This window comes from Exophiala viscosa (assembly GCF_022695815.1).
Source record: "Exophiala viscosa unplaced genomic scaffold EDD37scaffold_2, whole genome shotgun sequence".
Taxonomy (NCBI): Eukaryota; Fungi; Ascomycota; class Eurotiomycetes; order Chaetothyriales; family Herpotrichiellaceae; genus Exophiala; species Exophiala viscosa.
Genome location: NW_026944354.1, coordinates 1,472,930 through 1,490,145, shown reverse-complemented (window position 1 = coordinate 1,490,145; position 17,216 = coordinate 1,472,930). Strand labels below are relative to the sequence as shown.

Here is a 17,216-nt window from a genome sequence, read left to right as displayed (position 1 = left end):
CCACTGGCGACTCGGTACAAGTGGGTTGGGCCTTGGGGTGGAGTGTTTTAGTGGTTTGAAGTCGGGACTTTTGGGGTGGTTGATGGGCTTGAGACCCTAAAAGGAGGACGTAGTGAGCGGGTGGCTGACCTAAAAAGCGTCCCCCCAGGAAGTATCCAGAAGTTTAAGTGCCCGAGAGGGGATAGCCTGTGCTGCTTGTCAAGGGACTGCATGTGTTTCAGGCTGTCCAGGCCGAAAGGAATTGCCCATCCATCCGAACTCCTTGCCCAGATTGCATATCTTTGTGGCTTGTCTCGAATCAGATCCGATTTTTCTCTTTTTCCATTATTTCCCTTTCTCCCTGACACTCATTCGGAATGTTGCTAAAAAGCATACTTGATGTTGTTCCGGTGGTTTCCCTCCAAAGGGCTGACTCAGAAGATGACAAGTGAGGGGAACTCTCAAACCGTGTCCCTCCAGAGTCTCTTGGGTTTGCTGGATAACTGGCCGGAAGCATGTGCTGACACTCATTCGGCCGGCCACCGGAAAGAGCAAACTTAGCTTATCTTGAGCCAAAGAACGACGTCCAGAGTCGATCCTCATCGTGTTCTAGACACCTCAGCCTCTGAGAAGTACCCACGGAATACATATTTCGACCAACGACTTCTCACTGTGACGTGACCGACTCTGAACAGCGTAAGTAGAAATAGTTCGTATCTCACCTACCCTATCACGATGCAGCTCGTTGACATTGACTGGAATCTGAGCATCTTTGCCTTGGAGAACACGGCACGCCTTGCATCTCGGTGGGTTATTTTAATCACCTGGCTAGTAACTTATACCTAGACCACGGAGAAAACGGACCATAACCGACATTCGAATATCAAGAACACATTTATCAGAAGACCATGTGATTTGGGAGCAGGAGCTCGATCATTTATCATTATTACTGTGCCATCGCCAGTGGTGCTGAAATATTAGTGGGTTTATGGTTTTGATGTGGGAATTGAGTGCCCCACGGCAAAGTGGAAAACTTCCATGTTGTTTGTTGTCGAACGACCAGAGCGTTTTCACCGACCGATTCCAGTTGCATCAAGCTCACAACTTGTTGATCTTATGCACTGCTTCTACCGACGCTTATGACGGCTCCCACTCTGGAATTGTTTTTGAGGCTCCATTCAATGCCACTCCCAGCACCATGGTTGTGCCCTTGTCTTGAAGACCAAGAGACGTATGCGTGCTACTGTTGATCGAGGCACTCCTGCACCTTCCACACTCGTTTCTTCTTGATCAAACGCACCCGGGCTCAGTACTTGTGATCAGCACCTAGGGACGCATAATTCTCCATTTCACGCAATGAAAACAGACCCAAGAGGATGACGAGGCTGATTATTAGAATGTAATTTTGTCTTGCTGATTCTTTGCCTCAGCCTGTTCAGTTGTCGCCCCGTGCAACCTCCGACTCGCCGAATTTGCACTCTCAATGAATTGGTGGCGGCTAAGCCTCCAGCGATGCCAGTTGATGATTGGAGCAAAGAAGCGCCGGTAAGATTGGACGCGTTGATTGGGTGCAGGATGTCCGTTGAACAAATTAAGCATAAGCAGAGTTGACATCGGTCGGCGACGGTGTGCGGAGGGTTTGACATGTTTTGAATGTTTTAGGGCCTGGTGGACATTGGTGCTCCAGAGTCACTGGCCAGATTCTCGTTAGGCTCCAAGGCGGGCGGGTGAACGAAATGGCAGTCTCACTTTAACTTTTAGTCCCTGGAACACCACACCGCGGCTTCCCCCCTGGCTGTTTGTTGCGATGGGGTTGTTGTCGTGAAAGAGAACTTCAGTTTCATCTTTCCCTTCTTGCACTCTTTCTTGCAACTCACATTCTTGACATTCGTGACTTCTTCACTCCTTCCTCGTCGGGAGTGATACTCTTTCATTTGGCATTTGTTCAGCTACATTCCTTTGCTGAACAAACAGCCGTCCATTCATTCTCATCTGTCACCCAACCTCCTTCTCCGCAACCCAACCCGCCCGGTGCGCATACACATCTGCACCTCAAACGGCCTGCAGACCGTCCATACAGATCGTTCTTGACGCGTATACGGACACCACCAGCCTTCTTGTCTCACGGACACGAAGATCCCAAGTGACGAATTTGAGGTCAACGGGGCGCAGCCGTACGAAAAACCTGAATCCTGCTTGTCGCAGTGGCCGTACTCCGACCACCGACCATCCTTACATCAGCCTCGACTCGACATCTATATTCGTGTACGTCCTTGACGGGCGCCCATGCCGTACTACTATCCCCGCGAAGTAGCCATGGATTCATCAAATCACTTTACTCTTCAACGCCGCGACTCCTCCGATTTCACAGATGATACACCAACATACTCGTCCTCAATGGGTCATTTGATATTCGCCTTCTTCATCCTTCTACTACTGGCCTCGCTATGCTCAATAGCCTTGTTCTTCCTGCGACGAAGACGTTTGGCGAAAAAGCAAGCAGTGTTGCCAACATTCCACCAATCCTCGCACCACCGCTCGCCATCCATCAGCAACTTCTCTGGTCTTGACAAGAACGAGTCCATATTTGTTTATGACGAAAAGATGAACCTTATCCACAACTCGTCAAGTCCACCTTCGTCAGCTGTGCCTGAAATCCATATCACGTTCCCCGACGAAGCTGGTGACTCTGGCAAGATCCAGAAGGGTCGCGTTGTGGTGGTTCATATCACGGAATCTGGGAGTGTCGGCATGGAACCACTGAACCAGGACAAGCTTCCTCTGTATACACAGGAGGATGCCAACCGCTTCCAATCTCTCGACCTTGAGAGAATAGGTGGACTGAAAGAAAAGGATCCTTCTGCCCAGAATTGGTCATGAACATCCCCATTCTGAGTGCTCGGCGACACCACAGACAATTCAGACACCATCTCAGAAGCTTATACCTCACGTGGGCTGTAGTGCATGTCAAGGATCGCGTCGAAGGACAGACTTGGATATCAACATTGTCCCCGACACTGAAAGCGTCATGTCATGCCTGGGGAATCACAGGACCACCATGGCTGTACATATTTGTAATATGGAGCGGGGCATTGTTTTATAGGATCATGGGGGAGTTTTGTACATATTGTATAGTCGAAGCTGGCTGGTCTGTCCGTGTCTTGGACCATAGCCTTCGTACAATGGAATGCTCATCGAGTGCACCTCAAAAGCCGCAGACTCCCATCAAACAATTGTTACCACGTGCGGAAGGCTCACTAGGCCGAGCTCTTCTGTGAAGGTAGGATAGTGAGTCAGTTTTACGATAGAAATTCTTACAACCTGCACACGAGCAATGAGAGGTATTCACGTGTTCAACACAACAGCCGGTTTTCGATTTCTTGAATCCAAGCAGCTCCACCCCGCCTGAGTGGCTCTTCGAATTGCTAAACGCGTCAACAAGCCCAGGGGCCTCAGGCACACCAGAGCCAATCGTTGCGCCCGCCCTGACCGAGTCCGCATTTTTCTCTGTTGATTGACAACACCGGGCCCGCTGGCAGTTCAGTGTTCCAGTCCTCCATTGTACGAGACTCGCTGTCGCCTGCCGATACCGCCATACCTATTATCCTCACGCAGTCCTACGATAGCTCGAAATGAAGAACAACCACGTATAGATATCCCAACAAACATAAACAACATTGTCCACGCTACCACGCGGTGCTCGGCCATGGCCACCGTTGCGATAGCCGGGCATGAAGACAGCTACAACGATGGTCTGCACGCGTCCGTCAGAGACTTGTCCGATCCATTCCTAGATGACACTCAATCACGACGTTTATCACACGCCCACCGCTATTCCAGTCTAATTGATCCTGAATCGATCACTTTGGGCGCAACCACATCCCCCTCTCAGGCCAAACGAAGTATCATTGCACACATAGCTGAGACGGAGCGCCGTCTCCACGATACTCAGAAGCTGGGCCAGTCCCTCTTGCAACAACAGTCCGAGCTGAATGAGAAGCTGCGGGAAGTGGAAGAACAGCAGGGAGATGCGGAAATCACGCCAGAATTACGGCAGAGGCTGGCCGATTTGGAAAAGGAACATAATGATGTTGGGAAAGAAATAGCAAGGGCCTTACTCGGCCCCAAATCCAGGGCTGTCAGTGGAGAAGATAAGCCCCCAGCTGAGCCAACTACACTTTCCAGTCAGGCTACAGCCTCGCCGACCAAAATGACCGCTCCCAATCGACGGCAACGTAATCAACCAAGCAACCGAGCCGGCGACTTACAGTTTGCGGCAGACATCAGTACGTCGCTTCTGGCTCAAGTGAGACAGCTGCAAAGCGCGGTGGCTGAACGAGATGAACTCTTGAAGCATGCCAACACTGATAGAGATCGCTTGGAACATGAGACTCTGGTCCTCACCCAACGTTTGCGCGCTCTCGATGAGAGCGAACAAAAGTACAAGGATGAAAACTGGAACCTTGAAACTCAGACACACGAGTTGCTTGCTGCGTCTCGCGAGGCTGCTGACCGTGAGAAGAGATTGAATGCTGGTCTTGCAGCTGCTGTAGCTGAAAAGTCACGATTGCAGATTGAGATGGACGAGATACGGCTGGCTCATGAGAAGCTCACAGATGAACATGCCACAGCACGAAAAGCACATGATTCGGAACTGCATACCCTTCGCCGGACCATTGACGTTGGAGATAGTGAGAGAACCTCATTGCAAGGCAAGATCGACGAATTGAATGCGCAGAATCATGAGCTGGCACGGGCTGTCGCTGCACGTCTGCGTGATCACCGTCCAGACTCACAGATGCTTGCAGGTCAAGATCAAGATGATGAATTCGAGAACCTTGAGTCTCCCGAGCACTCTCCGCCTGCTTCCCCGACCAAAGCAACACCGCGTCATGGCGGTTTAGAGTCTGAAACCCTCCGAAGTTCTCTGCACCATGCTCACCGAATGATCCAAAACCTCAAGAATAATATCCATCGTGAGAAGACGGAGAAGATCGAGCTCAAACGCATGCTTCAGGATGCTAGAGACGAGCTCGAACTGCGACGTGGAGACGGATCTTTGGGTAGCGGTAGCAAAAGACAAAAGACCAAGTCAGAAGCCTTCAAGAAACCTCTCCGACCGGACATGCTGGGAGGTACCCGACGCCCGCGAACTGATATTGAACTCGAAGATGAAGACTGGGAGGACAATCTTGCCGACACGCCTACCCATGCACAATTTCAGAATCACTTGGCCGTGCCAATGACTGCTGGAGGACGTTTTGCGGATGTAAGCGATGCATATCAGACAGCAAATGAGACAGAAGGCGCATTCGAGACCGCTGACGAAAGGCACACTACCGAAAGCGAGGACTTCCAAACAGGAGCAGAGAGTATGGCAGGAGACAGCACGGATGACTTGACCGAAACAGAGGACGCCGTATCTCAGCTTCGCCGTCGACCAACTAAACTATCCCTTGCTTCCAAGCCCGCTGGTGATCGACAATCATATATGAGCACTGCTTCTACTTCCGCAGGAGAGGACGAAGACGAGGTCAAAACTCCAGTTCTCGCCCAGCCTTACAAGTTCCGCCTAAGAAATGGTCGCAACTCAGTCGCGCGTCAATCCAGAATCCCTACGGATGCCACGCCGACAAACCTCTACTCCGACGCAATCTCTCAAGACTCTCCAGCCACTGCCAACAGTGAGCGTAGCCCGCCCGCTGCTGAGCAGAGTCTGTTTGCAGAACTTGGCGACCTTGATGGATCGTCCAACTTCGGCACTCCTGGTGGAGAGAGCACAGCTTCGGTAGCGTCTACCCCAGGCGGCCTTGGCTACACTCCTAGTAAGCAAGCAGCTTCGCAGTCGACGCCTTTGAGCGCTGTGAAGCCGACAATGGTCGATTCTTCTACGATGACTGAGCCGTGGCGACCAGAACAGGATCATTCGGCAGGTGCGGTCCCGATCCTGCCACATGAAAGCCCTGAGCAGCCACGTTTTCTATACCAAGACCAGGTGCAACCGTCAAAACCTTCAGACTTTCCTCTGCCTCCAAGCGTCGCAAGCTCACCTATCAAACATATCGACAACGGTACACAGTACACCCCGCAGAGAACATTCCAAGAAAGTCCATTCAGAAACACTGCTTTCATTACTCCACCGAAAACTGTATGGGACGAAGCTCAGAGCCCAGAGGTGCTCCATACCAGTGTTGATGCCACGCAACAGCCACAAACACCTAAGCAGCTTGGTTACTCCGGCGTGCTGATGCGCGACACAAAGCCTACCTCACCTGAAAGAACCCCTGAACCTGTCCATCCAGAGAGTCTGGCCTTGTCCTCCATCTATTCCCAGATCACCGCACCTGTTCAAACTCCAGAACAGAAGCGACCGGCCGGCGTGACTGCATCCACTCAGGCTGACGATCTGCCAAGCCGACCTCATACAACAGAAAAGGTAGCGGTGACTGGATTGTTTGCAACAGCAGCTGCTGCACTGGGCCTGTCGAAGTCGAAGGACAATTCCGCCCCTGTGATCGCCGAAGATGAAACAAGTGAACCGCAAAAAACTTCGGAGAACATGACAAGCGAGGCCAATATGCCGTTGAAAGATGTGTCTGGCAACAGCGTTCCTGTCAGAGCTGCACTTCCTGCCAAAATGGAAGAAACCGAGCATGCTCAACGCCCTCCAATGTCCAGCCATGGCTCGCAAACACTTCTTACCGCTCAAGAAATCGAAGATGCACTACGGCGAAGGAAAGAACTTCCCGTGCCTTTATCTCGAAACAATGAGGGTGTAGAGAATACAACCAGTCCGCTGAGCCCAGTGACACCATATGAGCAGTCTCAATCACGCGGACCGAACGTTATTACCACCATGGCCCCGGACTCAGAGATTGGCCAAGCCGTGCTACTTCCTTCGCCGACAAAGAGAACGTCGAGTACCCCTATCCGACGTTTGTCTAGCAGCGCGGGTCAGCATCCACCACTTCCTTCCGATCACAAGGCCGCAATCGCCAAGGCAGGCGGCAGAGTTGGCTCACCTGTCAAAGAACCCAACAATTCAAGTCATGTCTCGTCAATCATGGGACCACCTGCACTCCCTGCATCCGCCATGCGTCGCCCACGCACTCCGGGAGACTCCATCCGCTCGCCGACTCGTGAAAGTAATGTGCCGCGAACGTCCAGTGTCAGTCGTCACCAGCGTGGTACCATCACATCACAAATGTCGCGTCGCTCTTCGGTTTCGTCTTTCGCATCGGAACTGGACGAACGCTTCAACATCCAAGCTAATGGCCAGGTGGTGAACCATGGATTTGGTACAGATCCAAGAATCATCCAAGCAATCACACAGACGATGATAGGAGAGTTTCTGTGGAAGTATACGCGCAAAGCAGGTCGATCTGAGATGTCTGAGACGCGACACCGACGATATTTCTGGATCCATCCTTATACCAAGACACTGTACTGGTCTGATCAGGATCCTCAAACAGCAGGCAGAAATGAACTCAAAGCAAAGAGCGTTTTGATTGAAAGTGTCAAGGTGATCCCTGACGACAACCCAATGCCACCCGGGCTGCACCGAAAGAGTTTGGAGATCATCACTCCTGGACGGCGTGTCAGATTTACTGCCAGCACAGGCCAGAGACATGAGACTTGGTTCAATGCTTTGAACTATTTACTCACTCGCGCCGACGATCCCAACGCTGGCACCTATACAGCTGGAGGAAATGAGATCACTCGGGAGGATGTCAATGAGTTTAACGTGAATGCCGGCGGATATGGTGCCACGCTTGCACCCACTCACAGTCGCATGAGCCTTTCAAGCTACAACTCTCGAACAACCCATAATACCAACGACGTCCGTGGGTCGGTAAGCCAGGGACAAGGACTTACACCGGGTGTTAGTGCTACGACGAGCTCTGCACGCTTACCCCAAGCTACGGCTGCCGACTCAACTGTGAGGCGAAGTCGTGTAGATCAATCCCCGGAGAAAGACCGCACTGTGAGAGCCAATAGTGTTAGCCGCTTTTCGCGCATGATAGGCTCTATCACAGGACGATCAGCCAGAAACAGTGAAGCCAACGCCCTCAGTGGATACAGTGGTGAAGGTGCCAGCATTTACGACGCAAGCCTTGTCAGCGACAATCGCAAAGATTCAGCTGAGGAGCTTCGGCGAGAGATGCTAGCGCAAGAACAGATGGGATTCGGTGGCCTGGAGAATGTTAGAGCATGCTGCGATGGTACGTATACAGTTGAAGTCAAGAAGGAATGCTTGCTAATTAATGTCCTGCAGGAAAACACGACGTATCAACGTTGAGTCATCGGCATGCAACGCCACATGGACATGGCCACCGATCGACGCTGAGCATGAGTCTACGTGGGACAGGCAGACGAGGTGGTTCTATGACCCCTGGCACCGCCGCGGCAACGCCGACTCGGTAGTCGGCTGTGACTGACAGGGTCGACCGGGCGAGGCGAGCAATGAGCATTGATGACTGACGTTGGTCTCTTTTCAAGCATCGGGGTAATGGTTTTCTGTCTGGAGGTTACTGTGGTCAATGTACCGTGGCGTGGCGTTGATTCATCTACGTATTCCACCTGGATTGTGTGAAGGCGTACGGCAAGGACACTTTTTGCTGTTTGCAAAAGTCATAGGGATGGGCATGCAATGTAGTCTTCTCATGCATGGGAAGGTCATGAATTTCATTTGTACCTCGATATCAGAATGAAGTGAATGTGTGCATATTACTTTAATTAATGATGCTTGCATTGGGTAATCAGATTGATCGAATCCAACAGCGTAGAGTATAAAATAGTCAAAGAGACTCGAGTGATAACCTGGAGGGAGTCGAGTAAGACGTTTATTCCAATAGATTCAGCAGCAATGCCTCAATGTGCGCAGCATATCGGGAAACCGCGTCGATGCTTGGTTTCGCCAGCATGCCACTATCCCACAGCCGCATGTACCTGATCTTGCATACACCTCGTAGCTCTCATGAAATCATCATCTGCAAACAGTAAGACCTGGCCCTCACGTCCAATGTCCAACATTGGCGACGGCTATAACGCTGTGTATTCGCGCCCTAGCGATCTCGTTTTCCCAAAGGACTGGTGCCAATGGATTTTCATTTGCGCTATCAGACCGAAGTGCAGGAGTGTATCCCTGCTTCGTGAATGACGAGGGTTAGAAGGATATCCCAAAAACAGCTCACACCCTTTCCTCAGTCCTTCAACCCACTCGCCCTCGTTCGGGCCGCATCGTCTCCGCCGACCTCCTCATCAAGCGTGACGATCTTCTTGCTCAGCAACAATCGCAGGTCAGGCGTAATGACCTTCTCTTGCTCCGTTTCCGGCTTCCTTTCCGGCTCCTTGCCTTTGGGAGGCTGTCTCGCTTGCATATAAGCCTGTGCTCGACGCTGCCTTACAGACAGCTGCGAGGACTGTCCTGACGAGGACACCGGCGCCGGCGCTGCGGCCGCTGCACCTGATTTATCGTCTTCGCCTTGTTTCCTTTGTCTTAGTCCTTGCCCTTCGTTCGGCGCAGGGAATGAACTCTTCCGATCGACCGCCTCGACAGTCTTTTCGAATCGTTTGAACAGCGACTCTGCGCGGAAGAGCGTCTCCTGTAATTCAATCGTCCCGGACAGTTCATTGATGTACTTCAGTATCTCGTCAAAGTGTTTCAGATGGTCCATGATAACGTCGCGGTGTTTCTCGAGGATGGCAACGGCGATGAAAAGGTGGAACTGCGAGCTGTAGAAGTCGGTCCATAGTAACTCCCAGAGGCGTAGGGTATCGCTCCAGTCGAACTCCCGCTTGTACCAGACCAGGAGCATACGGAAGAAGAAGAAAAAGTTTGTCGAGTCGGCGGATTGTAAGTGCAGGTAGAGCTTTGGGTCGAGAATTTGGACAAGCTGGTCGAGGGTATTGAGTTGGGCGCGCATTCCGGATTGAGAGCGGACGAAGTTGCGCGACATACGGCGCATGAAGCTTACAAAAGCCCAGAAGGCGATGGCGTCATCTTGAAAGACGGCGTATAGAGGAGAGAGCAGGTCGGACATGCCTTGGACGTAGCCTAGGTTCTGGGGATGAGGGTTTTGTGTTTGGTAGCGAGGTTGAGATGAGGATGATGATTGTGTGGTCGGAGGAGTATCGTATTCGAGGTATGTAAGGAGCATGTCTTTCAATTGTTCCATGTGTACATTCGTGCCAGGGCCGTCAAGGTTGTAGAATGGTGAGGTAGGGTCGGGATGAGGGATGTCTTCGCCTGCGAAAAGGGGGATATGTCGGTCCGTACGGTGAACGTCTTTCTCTATATGGCGAGTAGCGAGGTCAGTTGGACTGTGTGAGTTGGACAACATAACACACAGGCAATGCAAGGAAGACTTACCAATTCGGTTCTTCTGCTCTTTCCACCACTCTTCTTGTTCAGGTGTCGCGCCGCCATCAATCATCCTATCCCACCAAGCTCCTTTCAATTGAATATATTCGTCTCTTTTCTTGTTCATGTATGCGTTCCGTTCCTCTTCGGTGCTGTCCCACTCGTACACGCCCAGCAGGAACGGCCAGGCTTCTTTTCTGACTCCGTCCTCTGAGTCTAGCCCGCCGTGGAAGACGCGTTCTTTCACTTCTTCCACCATGACTTGTAGTCTGCCCTTTGAGTCGAAGAACGACTGCCACTCCTCCATGTTGACGGGCCGTCGTTTGCTGTCGGATAAGGTCAAGCGACCAGCTTCCATGTCGAGGATTTCAAAATCACCGACACTCGTCTCTTCTGATTCCAAGACGTCTCGGGCAGTCCATATTCGGTTGTTCTTCTCCCGTTCGCTTTGTTCGGCGATGCTCATCGCCCATCTGGCAAGGTACAACTTCGCACTGTCAAACTCGTCTTGTAGTGTCTGTACTTCAGGATTTTGTAGGAATCGTCGTACTTGAGGTGGGATATTCTTGTTGTTAACAAGGTCCTCCGCAGTACGCCGAGTAAAGGTGGTGACTTTGGAGAGCTGCTCCAATATCTTCCACCTGGTCTCTTTCAATGCTTTTGTCACAGGATCCATGCCTGGCCCAGCCGGCTTCTTCTGCTCGGTCTTCTTCTTCTGTTCTGAGCTGCCCGTGCCCTGGTCTTGACCCTCCAGTGACTTTCGACCTTGACCAAATCCAGTACGGTCCTCTTCCGTCGGGTTTATCAAGTAGATTGACGGCTCAGCCGTACTGCGTTCCACTTCAACATATCTTTTGAGCCACCGCAACACCTCGTCTCCGCCCCAAAACAGATTGCCTGTTTCACCGAAAGGATCAAACGACTCCTTCGCCCTCTTTTTCTTTTGTAAGATCGTGCTTTCGCTTTCTGAATCGTGAAAGAATAAGGCCGGTAGGCTTGACCCCGCACGAGTGTTGATGACTATACTACCGTACCACCAACCCAGGCTCGGTGGACGGACGTGAATCGAGTAGATACTGGACAGTGGAAGGGAGAAAGCGTACGGCCCGACGGGCGACTCGTCGAATGTTGTCGCCAGAGGAAGCGGAGGAACCAGATATGATTGTCTGGGAGGCGATTCGCCATCTTTCATGTCCACCTTGACATAGGTACTCAGATCATCTTGTGCAAGGGAAGATTCAGGCACCCAAGCAAGGAGATATGATGCAGCATTGGCTCTCTTGTTGGCTGAGTCGGCCGAGGTTGGTCTATCATCAGACAAGAGGGGCGAGGACTTTTGCTGAACAAGAGCAATGAAGCCGGGTATGTTATCTTTCGCAGACGGTGTAGGGTGGACGTAGACTTTGCTCTTGGAGAAGAGGAGTTTGACTCCTTTCATGACGGATGCGTGTGCTATGGTATTGTATTCGCCTTCCTCATCATCAGAGACATCATAGAAGGATGCCGAAGGGCTCGGGGCTCTGGCTTTGGAAGTCATATCCGGCGTGTATGGAAGAGGCGTGTGTGCGGGCGGTCTACATGTCCTTCTTCATGTAGATTGCGATGCAATATTGGTAGCAAGATCAAGAATATCAGATTAACAGGATCTCAAGTAAAAGGCGAATTCCTGATGCCTGGACGTCTATCAGAGATGAGGCGGGCGGGTGACGTACTGCTTCAAGGTGCAATGTGAGGGGCGCAGGACAAACACGCGCACGCGCCTCATGCCAGTCAATAAGTGGTCCGTAGCCTTGTCGAATAGTTACAACAGCCATAGTACTGTACCATATACTTAGTACAGCGTTGCCTAGCGAGAAGCATTTATAGCATCAATTGATTCAAACTTTTGCTATACACATTATTCGTAGTCGAGAGGTGTTGACATATTCCGTCCCCCTAAAAACAAAAACTTTTGACCATTCCGGTGTCCATCATATCCCCCAACACCATGCTACCGTTTTGTTCTGTCGTCCGAGTTCTGGCCATCTCCATTTCGAATATGAGACCAAGATATAACCGTGCCTACATAGTCCATGAACTGAAATCCAGTTGAGAAGCAAGGGACACATCTTTGCGAGGTCCCCCTGCGTCGTCTCGAGGAACCGGTGTCCTTCGACCAGCCGAGGCATTTGGTCCGTTACTGCTCGCTGTTGCCGATGTAGGAGCCGGCACCTGCTTATCAGCCGCTTTACTCGTCACCCGCTCCCTCAATCTCTTGATCTGTTGTAGTCTTGCTCGCCATGTACTTGGGAATTCCGAATCAATGTCTTTGGAGTTCCAACATGAGGAGAACATGGACGCGTTCAACGCTATAGCCCGCACGAATGGGCCTAATTGAGCAGCCGAGACAATTTTCGGCTCCGCTGCAGGCGACATGTTTGGGAAGCCCTCCCTGGTAATGACCTGAACCCAGTAGAATCCAGGAATCGACTTTGCATCTGGCGTATGGCCACATTGGCAGGCAGGTCTAATCACAATGTTGACATAGTTGAGCTGGGATTGGAAATAGTCGAAGCTCCATGGATCTCCAGATCGGTTGAATATGATGTTCACATGACAGTTTCCAACATGCGACTTTTTGGTGATATATTGTGGATCTTCCTCCACATCAGTCGGCATCATGGTTGGTACGAAATAGACGATCTCATCCACACGGTTTCGCCAGGCTATTGTGCTCTCGCCATCTCGGGGGTATTCCAGACCTTGAGGATTGTAATGAAGAGGCGGCTGTAGGGACACCACGTAACCCAGGCCTTCCAGAAATCTGTCGAAATCGGGACTTCCACTTGTGTTCGCAAGGTACTCTGCCTCGCTAGTTTGCCCATCGCCAATGAAAAGCACTCCGAACTTGTGACTGGAGACGGTCGGAATTCGATCAAATAATTCGAGTGCTCGTTTCACATAATCTTCTTCAGGCAGGGGGACTGGCTGGTCTCCAGCACTGATCGTGGCTGCACTCGCGACCATTTGAAGGATAATATGGGAAGGTAAAATTTCGGTACTCGCCTCCTGGTGTCGAATCTCCGTATGGCTCGGCGCATGATGGGTAGGTAACCGTGTCGTCAACTGCTGATATCGCGCATAAGTCGTACCGGAAGCTTGACGCTTGATGATTTGGGTTTTGCCGGTATGGCCTGCAGTCTGCGCCGTTATGACGCTCAAGCCAACTATCCAGGAAGATGATGATACTGGGCCATCCTCGGGCCCTGCAAAGTCTGATTGTGGTGAAGTCTCACCAAGATCTGAAAAAGCAGTTCTCTGCATCATATCGATGAGCACCTGACTCTGCTCGTCGATCGTCTCTTCACCCCGGCCATTTTTCCACACCAATCTGGCAACGATCCAGGAGACATATTTGGCTCTGTTTTCGAGTCGTAGCGAGAGGAACCAGAAAATCATGATATGGTAGGCCAATGCTGCAGCGTACTGAGGCAGACCGATGTCAGTCAGCATGGCAGCTCGGTAGGGTGGCCGTCGAAAGTTCATACCACTATGCCTCGATATTGGATTAAGTCTCCCGGAAGGTGAGGTGAGTGATGACTGATGCTGTTCTCTAGTCTTCTCCAGAAATTGAATGCAGATTCCGAAGATCATCTGAATCTCATCTGGGTTGAGGTTGGAATGCATTTCAGGGAGCAACGCGATGTGTATCAGAAACTCCAAGATATGTGAAGTGAGGTGAGCTTGTGTCATGTTCTTCGACATCTTGTCGATGATCGTGGGGTACAGGGTTGCCACAGACGACGGTACCTCGAGACTGCACACCGACAATGCGTGAATGCAAGGACGAGAAGTACCTTCCCAAGCGCCACCGAGTCCAGAGAGGAATGTTCGGACCAGATCGTCCCCAAAGCCTTTTTGTACAGCCTCAGACTTCATGGTCGCGAATGGAATAAGAGGTACCAAGATATTAAACATGCATAACGCCACATCAGATTTTTTCAACCCAGTTGACGCGGGAGCCTCTCTAAACGTGTTGTTGACGATTTGCTCACAGAGCACCTGCCGGAACTTCACGACAGACTCCATGGAACACACGAAAAGAGCAAAGTTGCTCAACTGTGCCGCAACATGTACAATGGTGTAGCTGTAAGTCTCCCAGTCTGTATCCGCCTGCAGACACCTGATGATGTTCATGAGCCAGGTGTCCATGTCGAGTTCAGCCCGGGCATGAGGATGTAAGGAAGCATCAATGTTGAGATATTGTGCGGGCGTATCGACAAAGGGAAAGTCCACATCTTCCGTATCTGGATATAGCCAAAGAGCCTCGCTGAGACCGTCCGACTTGGTCGACAAGCTAGTACTGCTTGCCGAATGCCGTTGTGAGCTGGGGACCTCGTAGTGGAATAGTTCAGCTGAATCTCGAGTGCGCAAAAGCGCGCTTGCGATGTTTTGGCTCTCACTATCTGCAGTCATAAAGACAAAGCCGGCCTCATTGGCTCGCAAACGGAAGAGAATGCGTTTCGCCACGAGCCGTGCCATACGGAACTTGCAATTGGAGCTGGCGACTCGCTGCAATGCATCAAATGCTCTGACGGCAGCTTTGGGATCCGTATGAATGCTGTAACTGAATACCGTGGCGACGACTTTGGTGGCTATGGCGGCACACTCATCGTTGAGACTGGGGACAGAAGCAGCCAGAATCACATCAGTAAGCTTCTCGATAGCGCGTAATATTGAGGCATGCTCCTTTGCTGCATGTTCATGCTGTGATACCATGGAGTCCAATGCTTTCAGTACTGCTGCTAGCACTTGACTGTTTCGCTCGGTCTCGACTTGTTGCAAGAGTTTGTCAAGCATCCAGACGTAAGCTTCAGCAGCTTGGCCATCGGTGTTTGGAACCGTCATTTGAGTTTGGACGGTAGCCTGTACGAGGACTTCTATTGCCCTAATACGAGAAAACGGCAGTATGGCTTGATTCTGCACAATTCGCTCGTACAGATCGTGGGCATACTGTGTTCTCGTCTCATGCTCCTTGGCCGTAAAGTAGGTGCCCTTGGCATAGTCCAGTGCAACACTGAGTTGGTGTGCATCGGCAAAACGCGGGTGCTCAAGGAAGAAATCATCAACTGCATGATGACTAGACGGTTCCAGGTATTCCCAGATCAGGTGGAAATCATGAGCCAACATTGTGGCCACGTTGTCCCTGTCTCGATAGTGTCGTTCGTAGTGTTTTTCAGAATGACGGTCCTTGTTATCTTCTACGGGGCTGATTACGGGCGACTGCGCCATGTTGCCTGCACTGAAAGGAGTCATTTCCAAGCAAAGAAGTAGAATATCCATGACCTTGCCGAATTTGATGGTCGGTATCTCATCCCGTCGTTGCTCGCTGGAGAGGACAGTATGTAGAGAGCTCAAGATGTCGTAGCAGAAACGGAAGATGCCCTGATTGGCTGCGATGTGCAGTTCTTCGACGAATTCTCCCAAGTTGACGACAAAAGCACCCTCTTTAGACTGCTCGTCAATGAGGTTGCGTAAAAGACGTGTAGCGCCTCTGGCATGTGACAGATTCTTGCTGTTGTTCTCCAGCGTAGGAGTCCGTATGAAAGTGAATAGAATTGTTATGACCTCTCTACTGAGGCTCCCAGCGGCGAGGGTTCTAGCGCAATCGAAGAGGTGGTCGGGGGGTTCCTGTAGATTGGCGACTGATGCACACAGTACAACCAAGGTCTGCTCCAGTCCACTCTTCGGAAAATCGAAGTGACACAGCAGGGTATAGAAAACGTTGACGCCACCATTGATATCGGCATCCCTCCGAGCATTCAAGCATAGAGTTGTGATAGCGTCGACCATGTGAGCCAGCTCAACACGATCAATGCTGCTGGAGTTGAGACCAAGATAGTCACAAATATACCGAAGGAGCCAATCCAGGTTCTTTGCATCTCTGAGGGCTGCCGACTTCGAGGTCTTGTCTTTTCTTGACTTGTCGGCTCTAGTCGACCATAAAGGAATCCACTGGCAAAGGACCGACAACAAAGAAGCGTTGCCATCATGGAGGCCTACTATCCTGAGCGAGACGTCGGTCCCGGGGCTGAGGTCACCGAGTGCAACTAGCCAAGAACGTGCTTCATCAGGAGAATTGCCAAGGGCAAATCCTCTGTCCAGCACATCTCTCACGTCGGGTGATGGTTGATCATGCGGCGCCTTCTCAGTGTGTCGATCCTGGAGAGCGGCATCGTCGGGACTATGGGACTTTGGCGTCAACACTGGCACATGCCAAACGGACCGTCTCCTAGGCTCCCTCTCGGCGTTGGTGGTGGACGGCCTTTCTTGAGTCGAATCATTTTCCGTCGACATACGACACGAGGTTTACTCTGAAGAAGGCGACGTCAGCAGGTGCACTTGTTGTGTTGAAATCTGAGATCGTATGTGCCTGAGTTGATCCTGGTGGATAGTGGCGGATAAGACATCAAGCAGATATGTGAGAACGAAGAGGGACAATGAAATGGACTTACCCAAGAAGTCTTCGTCACAAGGAAGACGTCAGTGGTCCGATGGACATATGACTGACATTCACGTACGTTGATGTGAAAGAACGAGGGTTTGTCTGTGTCAAAAGAGGGCATGGGTCATATACCAAAAGTACGTTGATCGAGGCAAAAACCGCAAGTCTCGAGAACGACCCCGCCTGTCGAGTGCAACTTTTGGGCTATGCTGGCTTTTCATAAGCGGACCTCGAATCGGAATTTGATAGGCATCTGACTCTAGACCAGGGATGAAAAAATCTTCAAAAGAACTTGGTATGGTCTAAGGTACTGTCTTATCTTTGGACGATAACATTAAGTTAGTCTCGACCCATTCGAAGGATGAGTGGCACCTGGAAGAAGTGATCATG

The 17,216-nt window shown here is 51.2% G+C and overlaps 4 protein-coding genes across 4 annotated transcripts; 2 read left to right on the top strand and 2 right to left on the bottom strand.

Moving 5' to 3' along the window:
* Nucleotides 1-2,265: 2,265 nt before the first annotated feature.
* On the top strand, nt 2,266-2,859 carry EDD37DRAFT_605933 (uncharacterized protein; the record flags this gene model as incomplete). The annotated part of the gene is made up of 1 exon (XM_062814843.1): nt 2,266-2,859. The coding sequence occupies one exon, from the start codon at nt 2,266-2,268 to the stop codon at nt 2,857-2,859; it is 594 nt and encodes a 197-aa protein (XP_062672993.1).
* A 612-nt stretch (nt 2,860-3,471) lies between these two features.
* EDD37DRAFT_621387 (uncharacterized protein) lies at nt 3,472-8,721 on the top strand. The gene is made up of 2 exons (XM_062815998.1): nt 3,472-8,201; nt 8,255-8,721. The coding sequence occupies exons 1-2, from the start codon at nt 3,686-3,688 to the stop codon at nt 8,401-8,403; spliced, it is 4,665 nt and encodes a 1,554-aa protein (XP_062672992.1). The 5' UTR covers nt 3,472-3,685; the 3' UTR covers nt 8,404-8,721.
* Nucleotides 8,722-12,051, bottom strand: EDD37DRAFT_621384 (rab-GTPase-TBC domain-containing protein). The gene is made up of 2 exons (XM_062815997.1): nt 10,352-12,051; nt 8,722-10,273 (listed from the first exon to the last, which is right to left on the bottom strand). Exons 1-2 carry the CDS (start codon nt 11,877-11,879, stop codon nt 9,183-9,185), a joined length of 2,619 nt encoding a protein of 872 aa, XP_062672991.1. The 5' UTR covers nt 11,880-12,051; the 3' UTR covers nt 8,722-9,182.
* A 137-nt stretch (nt 12,052-12,188) lies between these two features.
* Nucleotides 12,189-17,129, bottom strand: EDD37DRAFT_250034 (tuberous sclerosis 2). Its single transcript, XM_062810669.1, has one exon. The coding sequence runs from the start codon at nt 16,676-16,678 to the stop codon at nt 12,404-12,406; it is 4,275 nt and encodes a 1,424-aa protein (XP_062672990.1). The 5' UTR covers nt 16,679-17,129; the 3' UTR covers nt 12,189-12,403.
* Between the last annotated feature and the right edge of the window lie 87 nt (nt 17,130-17,216).

Excerpts from the sequence above, each read along its gene's own strand:
- EDD37DRAFT_621387 (XM_062815998.1), top strand. The coding sequence starts at position 3,686 with ATGGCCACCGTTGCGATAGCCGGGCATGAAGACAGCTACAACGATGGT. Across the intron at positions 8,202-8,254 it reads TGTTAGAGCATGCTGCGATG|GAAAACACGACGTATCAACG; the intron begins GTACGTATACAG and ends AATGTCCTGCAG.
- EDD37DRAFT_621384 (XM_062815997.1), bottom strand. The coding sequence starts at position 11,879 with ATGACTTCCAAAGCCAGAGCCCCGAGCCCTTCGGCATCCTTCTATGAT. Across the intron at positions 10,274-10,351 it reads AGAGCAGAAGAACCGAATTG|AGAAAGACGTTCACCGTACG; the intron begins GTAAGTCTTCCT and ends CTCGCCATATAG.
- EDD37DRAFT_250034 (XM_062810669.1), bottom strand. The coding sequence starts at position 16,678 with ATGTCGACGGAAAATGATTCGACTCAAGAAAGGCCGTCCACCACCAAC.